We start from the raw sequence: 14,975 nt of genomic DNA, 5'->3' as shown, positions 1-14,975 counted from the left end.
CACTGAAATATGGGTGGTGGGCATCATTTAGAATATTAGAAAGATTCCTGCCGACTAGTCCAATTAAACTTTTGATACATGGCATGCTCATGAGAAAACAAACTGCCTTCTTTCCCTGGTGCCAACAATTTAGAACTGAAATAGCCTAATCTGTTTTGCTCTATTGTTTAACCCAAAATTATGTATAATGCATGTTCATACCAGTTCAGCCTGTTTCTTCAGCACAGCATTGACAAATCTCTGGCCTTTGCATTTTTGAACATGAGGACACATGGGATACCATCTGCAGTGTTCAATCCAAGGGTTATCTCCAGGCTCCCAGTTTCGAAGACCACCGCCACATTGGTAACATCTAGTGTAGTCCTGACTACCTGTAATTTAGTACCATTTTTTACAGGTAAAACTGACACTGCAGCTTAACATAAGATGCCGTATCAAAAAATAAACTCTAAGACCACATAATATTAGTGATCATACAACTACAGCAAAATTTAGTGAGTAACTAACTTTTGCTAAAATCTTAGCAGTGTTTGATTCTTTTTCCATTGTTGTCCAACTTCATCAGGCAGTGATTGACTTTATTTGCAGTTTTTATAATTGCTTTGTGTTCAGTTAAAGCAGTCATATTTCATTTTCTTTGTATCTGCAAAATGTTACATGCAAGCAGATTCATAATTGTCTGGAAAACATGAAAAACACACATATAAATAACATGCAGTGAAAAAATAAGTGTATAAATTATACTAGGCTATAATGCAAACAAATATCTAGACAGAATCAAAGGGAGATATTTTTAGATATCATGTTGTTTTGAAGTAATTACTGCAATCACATCCTGCACATTGATATCATCTGAACATCCCTTACTTTCAGCAGTAAGGTAATTGACTTTATTGGCAGTTTGATAATTGCCTTGTGTTAGTTTAAAGCAATCATATTTCATTTTGTTTGTATCTGCATAATGTAACATGTAAACAGATTCATAATTTTCTAGAAATCATGAGGAAAAAACAAATATAAACGCAAGTAAAAGCCTGCAAAATTAAATGTTAATATCGGGCTGATGGACATAGAGAAGATTTAAACATGAATGCCAAAATAATTGCTATGTAAAGCTTATGAATGCCAAAGTAATTGTTATGTCAAGCTTATGAATGCCAAAATAATTGCTATGTCAAGCTTATGAATGCCAAAGTAATTGCTATGTCAAGCTTATGAATGCCAAAGTAATTGCTGTGTCAAGCTTATGAGTGCCAACGTAATTGTTATGTCAAGCTTATGAATGCCAAAGTAATTGTCATGTCAAGCTTATGAATGCCAAAGTAATTGCTATGTCAAGCTTATGAATGCCAAAGTAATTGCTATGTCAAGCTTATGAATGCCAAAGTAATTGCTCTGTAAAGCTTATGAATGCCAAAGTAATTGCTCTGTAAAGCTTATGAATGCCAAAGTAATTGCTCTGTAAAGCTTATGAATGCCAAATAATTGCTATGTCAAGCCTATGAATGCCAAAGTAATTGCTATGTCAAGCTTATGAATGCCAAAGTAATTGCTATGTCAAGCTTATGAATGCCAAAGTAATTGCTGTGTCAAGCTTATGAGTGCCAACGTAATTGTTATGTCAAGCTTATGAATGCCCAAGTAATTGTCATGTCAAGCTTATGAATGCCAAAGTAATTGCTATGTCATGCTTATGAATGCCAAAGTAATTGCTATGTCAAGCTTATGAATGCCAAAGTAATTGTTCTGTCAAGCTTATGAATGCCAAAGTAATTGCTCTGTAAAGCTTATGAATGCCAAAGTAATTGCTCTGTAAAGCTTATGAATGCCAAATAATTGCTATGTCAAGCCTATGAATGCCAAAGTAATTGCTATGTCAAACTTATGAATGCCAAAGTAATTGTCACGTCAAACTTATGAATGCCAAAGTAATTGCTATGTCAAGCTTATGAATGCCAAAGTAATTGTTATGTCAAGCTTATGAATGCCAAAATATTTGTTATGTCAAGCATATAAATGCCAAAATAATTGTAATGTCAAGCTTATGAACGCCAAAGTAATTGCTATGTCAAGCTTATGAATGCTAAAGTAATTATGTCAAGCTTATGAATGCGAAAATAATTGTTATGTCAAGCTTATGAATGCCAAAATAATTGCTATGTCAACCTTACAAATGCCAAAGTAATTGCTATGTCAAGCTTATGAATGCCAAAGTAATTGCTATGTCAAGCTTATGAATGCCGAAGTATTTGCTATGTCAAGCTTATGAATGCCAAAGTAACTGCTATGTCAAGCTTATGAATGCCAAAGTAACTGCTATGTCAAGCTTATGAATGCCAAAGTAATTGTTATGTCAAGCTTATGAATGCCAAAATAATTGCTATGTCAACCTTACAAATGCCAAAGTAATTGCTATGTCAAGCTTATGAATGCCAAAGTAATTGCTATGTCAAGCTTATGAATGCCAAAGTAATTGTTATGTCAAGCTTATGAATGCCAAAATAATTGCTGTCAAGCTTATGAATGCCAAAATAATTGCTATGTCAAGCTTATGAATGCCAAAGTAATTGCTATGTCAAGCTTATGAATGCCAAAGTAATTGCTGTGTCAAGCTTATGAGTGCCAACATAATTGTTATGTCAAGCTTATGAATGCCAAAGTAATTGTCATGTCAAGCTTATGAATGCCAAAGTAATTGCTATGTCAAGCTTATGAATGCCAAAGTAATTGTTCTGTCAAGCTTATGAATGCCAAAGTAATTGCTCTGTAAAGCTTATGAATGCCAAAGTAATTGCTCTGTAAAGCTTATGAATGCCAAAATAATTGCTATGTCAAGCCTATGAATGCCAAAGTAATTGCTATGACAAGCTTATGAATGCCAAAGTAATTGTCACGTCAAACTTATGAATGCCAAAGTAATTGTTATGTCAAGCTTATGAATGCCAAAGTAATTGCTATGTCAAGCTTATGAATGCCAAAATATTTGTTATGTCAAGCATATAAATGCCAAAATAATTGTAATGTCAAGCTTATGAACGCCAAAGTAATTGCTATGTCAAGCTTATGAATGCTAAAGTAATTATGTCAAGCTTATGAATGCGAAAATAATTGTTATGTCAAGCTTATGAATGCCAAAATAATTGCTATGTCAACCTTACAAATGCCAAAGTAATTGCTATGTCAAGCTTATGAATGCCAAAGTAATTGCTATGTCAAGCTTATGAATGCCAAAGTAATTGCTATGTCAAGCTTATGAATGCCAAAGTATTTGCTATGTCAAGCTTATGAATGCCAAAGTAACTGCTATGTCAAGCTTATGAATGCCAAAGTAACTGCTATGTCAAGCTTATGAATGCCAAAGTAATTGTTATGTCAAGCTTATGAATGCCAAAATAATTGCTATGTCAACCTTACAAATGCCAAAGTAATTGCTATGTCAAGCTTATGAATGCCAAAGTAATTGCTATGTCAAGCTTATGAATGCCAAAGTAATTGTTATGTCAAGCTTATGAATGCCAAAATAATTGCTATGTCAACCTTACAAATGCCAAAGTAATTGCTATGTCAAGCTTATGAATGCCAAAGTATTTGCTATGTCAAGCTTCCTGTTTCACTGTTATTACAGCATAGTGTTTTGTGTCTTTTTACTCGTGTATACTTTACAGTCAAAGAGATGTTGATGGATCCTGGAATCTACAGTTTTATTGGAATTCTGCACAACAAAATTACATCTGAATCAAATTCACTGGAAGAGCTTCTAAAACACATAAAGGAAGCATCACACACCTGTAAAGGTATAAGTTTTTGCTTCCTTTTCTAAAACTGAATATAAGACGGGTACTCTAGTCCATTTGTCATATATAAAATAGGCAAAGTAAAGCATTCAGAATAATGTGTTAAATGGCTGTTAAATCTAATTGGACTGGAGAAAACAACTTTCATGTCCAACAAATGATATGCAGGTAAAATTTTATCCTTTCCTTCTGGTGATATCATTACCTTTCAGTCTGAAAACAAGTACATTTCCCCAATCTTGAAAAATTGCCAAAGTAACACTGCTACATAAAGATGGATAAAGAGAGAATTTTTAAAAAAAACTATAGACCAATATCAATTGTTCCATCCCTTTCCAAATTACTAGAGAAGCATGCACACAATTTATTTATGAACTATCTTAACGGTCACAATCTACATAACGAAAATGAATCTGGATTTCAAAAAGATCATTTTTGTGAAACTTCACTTATTTATGACTGATAAGTGGCTGAAAACCTTAGATGAAGGAATATAAGCTGGTACCATAATGATTGATTTAAGAACGATTTTCAACCTTGTAAATCATGAAATTCTTCATGAAAAGTTCAAAATATATCAATATAGTGAAGACAGTTTTAAGACTAGTTCACGTCCTAATTGAGCAACAGGTTTCAGCAGGTAATAGTAAATGGACAACAATAATATTATCAGTTCTGGAGTACCTATTACAGTTAGCACACAGTAGCAGTAATATATATTACAGTTACTGCTCTGGTGGCTTGGTGGTTGGAGCTTCCACCTCTGATGCGTGAGGTCGTGGGTTCGATACCCGGTCGAGTCATACCAAAGACTTACAAAAATGGTACTAATAACTGCCTCGCTTGGAGCTCAGCAGTAAGGGGTTAGTGTTAGGACTGGTCAGCCTGGTGACAGGATAATGTGACTGGGTGGGACCATGCTACATGTCTTCGGCATTATGCCCCAGTGCTAGAAATCACTCAAATATGTCACACCGCAGGCATCATAGCGATATGACTGAAAAATTGTTAAAGCTACATTAAAAATCCTAATCACACACACACACACACAGACACACACACACACATTACAGTTATCTTATAACTCTTGTTATTTTTGTCTAATTATAAATGACCTACCCCTAAAAGCAGGAGATGCTGTCTTATCAACTGACGAGTATGCTGATGACACTACCCTGTCTGATGATCAAAGCAATCAAGCTGAATTTTAAAAAACTTTAAACTGCTCTCAACCAACTTAAAGTGTGGTGCAAGGAAAATGGTATGATTTGCAATACAGACAAAAAGAAAAGTCTTGCTGATAGCTATACAACAGAAAAATATCAGTCTTGCAAACTAATATACTGCATGTTCTCTACGATAACACTGATCTGAAAATAATTTGTTTTGATAATATTTATGAAATAATTGTAGTCAATAACTTGCAATGGTCTCATCATTTAAATTATATTTCAAAGAAAAGAAAATCTTATCTCTGGATCCAAAGAAAACCAAGGCCTTAATTCCATTACTGTAAAGAGTTATATTTTACAAATGTTACATTCAACCACATATTGGCTACTGCTATATTCTTGAGAAAGACCAAAATGATGCATACACTGTGAGTGAGTGTCTACAAAACCTGATCCCATTTACCTAATACCATTCTCCAGCAAAGAGAATCTACTGGTACCCCAAATCTAAGACAAGCTCACAATATCGACATACACAAGCCACAAAAGGGGCTATTCAAGAATATATTTGAATTTTCAGGTGCTCTTGTTTGGAATAAAATTCCACATAATATTTAATCAGCTCTAAGTATCAACCAATTTAGTGAAAACTGATCCTTTAAATTTCTCAATTTGTCAAACACAGGAGGTTCACTGTTTTGTTTTCTAGGATGCTTCATATATAACATGTAACCAGTACTTTTGGTTATGCTGGCCTCGGACCACAAATTAGCTCCACTTAATGATGACCAAAATCAGGAAGATATTCCAAAGAAATATGGTCATGTTCTTTGATGTGTTTCACTGCTGATTATTATGAAATGTTGCAAGAATAATATATGCATGTACATCTATGTGCATGTTACATTGCAAGTACATTTATGTGTATGTCATATTGCAAGGATAATACATGCATGTACATTTATGTATATGTCATATTGCAAGGATAATACATGCATGTACATCTATGTGTATGTCATATTGCAAGGATAATATATGCATGTACATCTATGTGTATGTCATATTGCAAGGATAATACATGCATGTACATCTATGTGTATGCCATATTGCAGAGATAATACATGCATGTACATCTATGTGTGTGCCATATTGCAAGGATAATATATGCATGTACATCTATGTGTATGTCATATTGCAAGGATAATATATAAATGTACATCCATGTGTATACCATATTGCAAGGATAATATATGCATGTACATCTATGTGTATGCCATTATGCAAGGATAATATATGCATGTACATCTGTGTGTATGTCATATTGCAAGGATAGTATATAAATGTACATCCATGTGTATGTCATATTGTTTACAGTATGACATTACAAAAGTGGCTATACAAGTACAAACAAAAGATTTAGGTTGAAAAATTTTAAACTGATCTGTACACAAATTGAGGAATACAAACCTTCCCAAAAAATTTATAATTAAGTACAACAAGGTTAAATGTAATATATGACAATACCAAAACTGTAAAATGTATGTAAATAAAGGTAACACATGTAAAATCAAGAAAACGTTATTAAAATTTGTTATGTAAACCACATTCCCTTAAAAAGATTTTATCAGATAGTTCATCATCATAGTTTCTTCAAGCAGCTCATGTCAAAATACTTCTGTCTCACACTGTAATATCTGGGATATTAACAAGTTGTCTCACACTGTATGAGAACACCATATTTCTGTAATATCTGGGATATTAACAAGTTGTCAGAATTAAGATCTGCAAGGCTTTCAACGAGGAAAAGGAATCCAAAATGATGATGTAATTTGTTTTTATATTTATTAGGTGCTGCAACAGAGGTCAAAGCTTTGAATATGGCTGTAATTTCTGCAGTAATGACTGGAGCTGTAACCAGGTCAAGATGGTGTCATGTGGTCTTTTTACTTTTCTTATTCTTTGCATGCTCCTTTAGTCCCAATTATGCAAACTCTCACACTTCTTTAAAATGCCGTCAAAAGTTTACAAATTGTATAATTTGATAAGTGTCATTACATATAAAAAATTGTTAATGAATTATTTTTTTATTGCAAATTTGATATATAGGCAGCTTCACATAATTTATTTGCCTCAGTATGAATTTAAGTGTGATATATAGGATTCATATTCACACTCGGTCTCATTTCCAGTGTTACTTCCCTTACAAATAAGAGTGTGGGATTTCACTGAAAATGCATCAAACCTCATTTTAGTTGATTTTATGCCTGGGGGATTTGACACTTTCATTTACATGTTCAAGCAGTTAATTTCTGTGATGATAGAATAACATATTTAATAATAAATATTTGCTGATATAGCTTGCAAGTGGAGTGTCAAACTCATTATTAGAATGAAGCAGATTTAATATGGACATAACATTTCTTGATATTTTAAAGACATCAAGCCTAATCAGTACCTGTAGGATTACATACAAGTACACTCAGATCCTATAACTCAATCAAATTATGATCTGAATAAACTTTCTGAACATTTTCTGTGTAAATTTAATAATACGAATCATTCTAATTAAAATGGGTCATGTTCATGTGATATCAGCTTCTACCACAATGCTGCGCTATGTGTAATCATTTGTCTCAACCAAACTAAATAAACAATTAAACAGCATGTATTTGATGTTTGACATGCTTCATTATTTTGGAGGTTTTTTTGGGACATCAATGAAGACGAGGAACATGGAAAGGTACATGTACTTTCCAGCAGTATTGTAAACATTATCGTGCATAAATTCAGACTAAAGTCATCTTAACAATTACAATGTCCCCACTTTTCAAACAAAACCATTTTATTTTTTGTCGTAATTTTGTATCATTGCATATAAATTTTATCATGGTTCAAACATACCTGGAGTGTTTGTTTTTAAATTTTGCTCAAGGAATGTTTTCAAGAGCTTCCATAGGTTTTTATTTATTTTTTTTGTTTTATGGAAGGGTTGAGCCTTCTACATGTTCACTTTCTTAACTATCAATGTATATCATTATAAACTTTTAGCCACCAAATTTGATTCCATTTTATTTTTTCTTTATTTCTGAACAATATGTCAATAACACAACCACTAATGTAAATAGGGACATATTTGATTCTGCCATAAAATTGTGTGTTCCCTTTCATAAATTTATAAATGTTTGGCAAATTTGATGGGTTTTCAACAAATTCAAGGCCAGGTCACAAATATAACAAACTGTTTTTAACTCAAGGGCTTTCAAGGCTTCTCCTCAAATTCAGGGATTTTTCCCAGTTACGTGGACCAAGTTTAACTAGCCCCATATAGCCAGTAGTGTGCTGATGTGCTCTTAAACTATATACATGCATAAGAGCTATATAACATATAACTAAAATCATCAAATTTAACAGTTTAAAAAATATTTGGAAAGTAGTCATGTATTGAGATTTCTAAAATACAGTTTAATGTGACAAGCCTTCAAAAAATCATGGAAAATATAGTCATTTGAAAAGTTCTCCCACCACACATATTATGACTACCATTTTACATCACCAACTTTGTTTGCAGAGAAAGACAACAGATCCAAATGGCCATGATATTGCTAACCTGTTGAATAACTTAACAGTTGACTATTTTGCTAAGCAGGCTTACCAAGTATTAAAAAAACACAACCTGTTTACTATCTCCCCAAATTTGTATAATGTTGATTTTACTTATTTTACTATAGGACAAGAGTTCCTTCCAAAAATAAAGGCATAATTAATATCAACAGTCTCTTGCTAATAACTGAAGTTATCCAAGATCTTTAAAAGTCAAATCCACAGCTTTCATTTGTGGCACATGAATTGAAAATATAATCCAGAAGATGCAGGTGGCATGTGCCTCATAGCCAATATCAATATCTATGTAACTAATTGCAGATCATCAGCACTTATCTAATATTACAATACAAAGTAATTCAAATTCTGCTATGCATTTTTTTAAAAGTTGTTTAAATGTTTCTCTACTTTTAGTAACAGCAGCCATATTTGAAAGTAAAATTACATCTTTGTACAAATCTTAATGGTGTTCAAACATAGACAATTTCTGTCAAATTTGGTCAAATTCTGTAAAGCAGTTATTTAGTTGTTATATGTTTGTCTAATTTTTGGAACAGTACCCAAATCTCAAGGCAAATTTGCAACATTTGCATACACATAGATGTCTTGCATGCCATAATGCTTTCTAAAACATTTGGTCTAATTCTGTTGAGAGGTATCAAAAAGAAGCAAGCCATTGAAACGATTTTCCGCTTCTAGTAATGGTCTCCATATATCTGATCATGAATTGGCATCATTTGTATTAAAATTGAAAGCCAATGAATCACCTTGCAGAGTGCAGTGTAGATGGTCAAGTGATTTTAATAGCTAATAATCCATGAAAGCATCGTATGCTTTAAATGCAAAATGACACCTAGTAAGTGCTTGATTATGGCAGTTAATCTAGATCACTTACATAGTCAAATTCAGCTTTGTTGGCATCAGTGTGCAAAACTCACCAAACACCCACAAGACCAGTAACCTAAAAATGCTACTGGCCCTGAACAAAACCAAATGGTCCCACATTTCATCATACAGAAAGGCAAAATGTTTGGCCCAATGGTAAAAACAGGTAAACATAAATACAAAAAAACAAACTGGACAAATAGAGAAAAAGAGAAACTATGATGTTTATATCAATTGATAATATATATTAAAAAATTTTTTTTTTAAATTCATGATATCATGGCCACTGTTTATTGATTAAGAAAATGCTGTCAAGTGTCTAGATGATCCATATCTATACATACTTTATCCAGAGACAGGGCATCATTTTATGGCCACTGTTTAGGTGTCATTCACCAGTTTCACATTTGGCATAGGGTTAGAATTATAAAGAAACAGAATTTCCTCAGGTTTCCTCACTGGTTATACTGACTGTTTAAAAAGGACCTTGTAAATCTTAAGTATAATTCAAAGAATCTTTAATTCCCTTTATTTTGGTATATGACTGATGGGTGTAATATGGGTTATAGAGTATTCAACTTGGCCTTACTTCAAATGTGCACCTCTCAAAAAACTGCTAGCTCTACTTGGTCATTTTCACTTCCTTGACTTCAGAGGCAAATTGTAAAAAAGAGAGCTAATAGCATTTTTTTACATTTTATATATTTGGTAATTCATTCCTAGCACTTTCAGAAGCTGTTATTTTCTAGTCAGGCAAAATTCATTTTCCCTATTTTAACAACTGCTAATTAAAGATAGTGTACTTGAGACTAATTCAGGTTGATTTTTTTTGCACAAGGGAGCAGTCATTTTAGTTAACTTTGCGCTTAGATCATTTACAATTTCCACAAGTTCAATATCCAATGAAATTTCAGCCACAGTACATGATAGTAACATAGAGGTATTCCAACATTCTGTCCATTGTGTATGTTGCAAATGTAAACAACTTCACCTTACACCCACCACTTTCTCAGAAGTTCATAATAATTCTGTAGAGTGCACCCTTATTGATTAGGATAATGCTGTCAGGTGTCTAGATGATCCAGATCTATACATACCTTATCCAGAGGCAGGGCATCAGAACATGATGCTTCTATTGATGACCACTCTGAATCAGTCAGAACAAAAAAATCAGAATTTTTACCCACTGACTTTAATATCATCAATGACAGCCATCAGGACTAGGTCCACGCTTTAAAGACGAGACAATGTTATCCAACCATGAAAATATGTCTGCAGAAAGGCGAATTCCAGAAGTATATTGCTGGTTAATGGCTTTGTGATTGGGTTCTATATATATATATATATATATATATATATATATATATATATATATATATATATATATATATATATATATATATATATATACAAAGCTGTTAAAACATTAACCCCTGGAGGTGTTTGTTGTTTTCATCTGAAATTCGAGTAGTAGCCGACACTGTTCTGGCAATTTTATTAGAAGAATTTGAAAATCGTAATTATTGATGGATGCCATTGAAGGATAATACCATAACTATCTTGGCCTTTCGGCCTGGTGATCTGAAATGTGCAAGAATAGTTGCATTTACAAAATTCTGTCATACACAGCATCTAGCTGTAAATCAAAAGGGGCAACAACTCTTATCAAAAGTCATGGGACACAGAGACTCATCAACATGTTTACCAGATGACCATATAATGAATAAAGTTTTACAGCAAAGCCATATAAAGAAAAACCTGCATGGCAAGTTGTGTTCACACAAGTCTGTCTTACACTGCATTTGGTTGCAGCACAAAAAAGGGCAATAACTCTTACAGCAAATGCAGGAGCAAAGTAATTTGTCGACATCTGCATTTTCAGATAACGACCAAAATATTTTCCAAATTTCACTGCATTCCATCAGATCCTGCAGGATTAAATGTGATAGTGAGACTGTCAAATGCTGAATTTGGCTACAAAAGAAAAAGTGCCATAACTGTAACCTGGGAGCAGCACAAAAAAGACAAACACAAAAATTAATTTTTATCCCTGTCTCTATATCAAGACAGTTGTATAAAAATAGTGTCTGAGAAGAGTGATTATAGATACAGGAAAGTCTCTTCTAAGCTTAACAGAAAGGAAAACTTAAAATCACCAGTAAAAAAGAATCCAGCTTCAGCCATCTGTTGAGGAGTCTGATCCAGATATGGGGGCCAACCATGACTAAAAGTCGCAATCCGACCGGGCAGTGAGACATGTTCTGGAAACTTGGGTCTATTTTCTGCTTCTGACTGTGCTGATTCCTCCACTGCATGTGACTGTACTCTGGGAGTTGCCTCCCCTGATCCTGAACTCTGCTGTAGCTGTAAGACATATCAACAATGGTCCAGTAAGTAGGAGTGATTGTTGGAAATGCTGTGTAACCTTCCATAAGTCAGAAACAGCTCACTGGTACAGAAGAAGAAAAAAATACTTTATTCTGTAATATTGTCCTCCAGCCCAAATTACATAAATACATATGCATGAAGTGAGGATGACAATTAATACATTAAATTTAGGTACTTACATGTTCATGCATAAATACAGTTTTCTTTTCTCAATGCTAAAGAGTACAAACTTACAAATCGATACAATAGTTTATCTATGATTACTTATCAAGACACCCTAAAAAATTTCTTCATATGAGCTCAATACAGAAACAACTCTAGGTAAATACTGCACATGAACGTATGTAAATATTGGATGACAGCAAATATAATGATATTGTTTCCACAATGCTAAAATCTTAGTATGGACAGTCTATCTTCATATCTCAATTTCTCAATTTATCCTGAATTAATCTCAGCATAAATTAACATACTTCTCAATTTACAGTAACTGGGTATAATTCCTAAAAAATGAGCTTCTCTAAGTAGAGCAACTGCTCTTCACAGATAAATGTTGTCTTTAATATCCCGTAAACTCTCAGCCTGTCCATGCTATTCACCTCTGTATACCAATTTTGTTATCCATATCTTTAGACCGCTCCAGTGGCAAGTTGTGGTTAGAGCATCTGCCTTGGATGTAAGGGGTCCAGAGTGGTCACACTCACCTTTACAGATCACTGCCATCTAACTTCTGTCTTTGTGGGTACAATTTTTGGGTTCGACCAATGTAGGTATGCAAGACAGTGTGCCAACTGCTTCATGTGGGTTGGTGATTCATTCTGGGGTTTTCCTGGGTTATCCTCCACTAGTTACACTTGCTGCCATGTATAACTTATCATGTGCTGAAAAATGGTGTTAAACCTGATAACAACATTCCTTATCAAACCACTCCTGCTTTAGTGCTGAAAAAGGGAATTTTTACCTTCTTTTCATACAAGATCTATCCGCAGCTGTTTTCATACAAGATCTGTACTAGAGTGAATACTGTTTTATGAAAGCGCCTATTATCAATCATTTGAAAATACAGGTCATGTAAACATGAATAAAAATCGGTTTCACAACCACATGACAATATAAATTTGTATTGTTCTGACTTAATTACTATCATCCTCCTTAATTTAATCCTCTGAGCTACACCTGATGTTAAGATTTACAGTATGATGTAATGGCATTTGGATTGAGTGTAACCTCTCTATGACATCAAATAAAACAAATAAGCTTGACATAAGTAATATCACAAGGTAACAGTTCAGGTAATGAAAGATTATCTCAGTTTGAGTTACCTATGCCTGGTATCTTAAAATATATAAAAGAACTAGTTTCATGACCGTGTAATTGCAACGATCACAGAGAAATACAAAACTAATCTGTAAAGTTAACATAAAAAGTGAATTTATTGTGAATGATGAATAACTGTAAAGAATGGAATGGTATTTCCAAGGAAAGAAGGAGATATAATGTCCATTTTCGTCATGTCATCCATGAACAGAATTTGTTTTTAAAAAAGATAGCAATTTCTTAGGTGTCATGATGTAGGTTACACATTTTATTAGAAATATGTGGAAATAGTAGTGTATTTGTGTATATTATAAATGAAATTCTAAATGTCAGAAACAAAATATAAAAACCAAGATTACTGTTTATGATGGAGCTGATCACCAAACATCACAAAGATACAAATCAGAAGAACCCACTGTATCTGAATCTTATATAGCATGAGAAAACATTATGCACTTAAAAATAATACTGCATCAAACAAAAATCTGAGGCCTATATACACGGCTTTGAAAGTATCACCAAATTACTTATACAGAAGCTAACAGAAATAATTCTACATGTATTAAATAGAACTTTAAAAAAGACAGGAAAAGGACAAATGCTGGGAAACTGAATACAATGAAAAGACATTAATTCTAATTTCCATCACCCTGTCATAAAACATAAAGAACAATTAAAATTGAAATATTGTTACAGCTATATCAGTTAGCTTTATTCCATCATTGGTTGGCAATCTGACTAGAGGAGAGACTCTGGGCAAAAGTATAAATAATGACAGACAGATAGACAAACATTTGGACGAACGAAAAGAAAAGCATACACTAACGTACTGATATATCTTAGAAAAAGGAACATAAGTATATGCCTCATATTAACAGGGTCTGCAAAAAAAAATTAAAATGTAGGGATTTTATAAAGCCCTTATTAAATATATCATGATAATAATGTACTTATATTTCCAATTGAATATCATATTTTAAAGCACTAGAAAAATATTTAACCCATTACTGCTATTTGTTTTCTCTATTGTTTTGAGTCATGATACAGTACTGTACCATGATGTCAGGTTAAGGGTTTCCCCAACTTTTGGACCAATGTAACCCAAATCTGGCCCCTTTTTTTCCCTTTTGTGACCAGGACTTCTAATGCAAACAATTAATTGTTCTAATGAAATTGTATGCATCCTCGAGATTTGTGTGTGTATGTGTGTGTGATTTGGATTTTTAGAATAGCTTTAAAAAAAAATCAGTGATATTGCTATGATGTCTGCAGTGTGGCAGTTTATAGTGATGCTCAGCACTGGGGCATCATGCCACTGACATGTAGCATCATGTCCCAACCAGTCACATTATCCTGACACCAGGCCAACCAGACATAACAATAACCTCTTAATGCTGAGCACCTAGGGAGGCAGCTGTTAGTACCATTTTTTATAAGTCTTTGTTGTGACTCTGCCAGGGTTCGAACCTAGGTCACTGCAGCAGTCATGAGATTTGTGGGACAGGCAAAACCCTGTCCCTAGTTCATTGTACCCTAGGTGTAATAAGATAATGTTTGTCTTTTCTAATGCCTTTTCCATAAATAGATTTTGTAAGAAAATTTATCACGTGCTCTTCCACACAAAAATAGATGTTATAGGGACTACAAAAATATTGAGAAAAGTACTGGGACTCACTCCAACCTGCCCGCCCTCCCCACAAATGGGGATTATATAAAATATAGATTGGATGGACTGTACATATAAAAATAAAAAGACAAGCTAGATAAATATTTCTACAATTGTCTAGTTACAGATTGGCAGAGCAAGCGTATTTGGTTT

At 33.5% G+C, this 14,975-nt stretch overlaps 1 protein-coding gene across 1 annotated transcript in view; it reads right to left on the bottom strand.

Annotated features, from left to right (window-relative positions):
- The window catches only part of LOC149797294 (uncharacterized), an 88,567-nt gene that overhangs the window by 69,471 nt on the left and 4,121 nt on the right, over positions 1–14,975 (bottom strand). Inside the window, exons 2-3 of the mRNA XM_089962012.1 lie at positions 11,608–11,815; positions 202–371 (exon numbers count right to left, since the gene is read on the bottom strand). Of these exons, the coding sequence (XP_089818138.1) occupies positions 202–371; positions 11,608–11,815 (378 nt within the window). The remainder of the gene's footprint in view (positions 1–201; positions 372–11,607; positions 11,816–14,975) is intronic.

Source organism: Sinohyriopsis cumingii, chromosome 6 (genome assembly GCF_028554795.1).
Source record: "Sinohyriopsis cumingii isolate HCF-2022 chromosome 6, ASM2855479v2, whole genome shotgun sequence".
Taxonomy (NCBI): domain Eukaryota; kingdom Metazoa; phylum Mollusca; class Bivalvia; order Unionida; family Unionidae; genus Sinohyriopsis; species Sinohyriopsis cumingii.
Note: the sequence above shows the minus strand (reverse complement) of the source record. Positions and strands in the feature narration are given on the sequence as shown.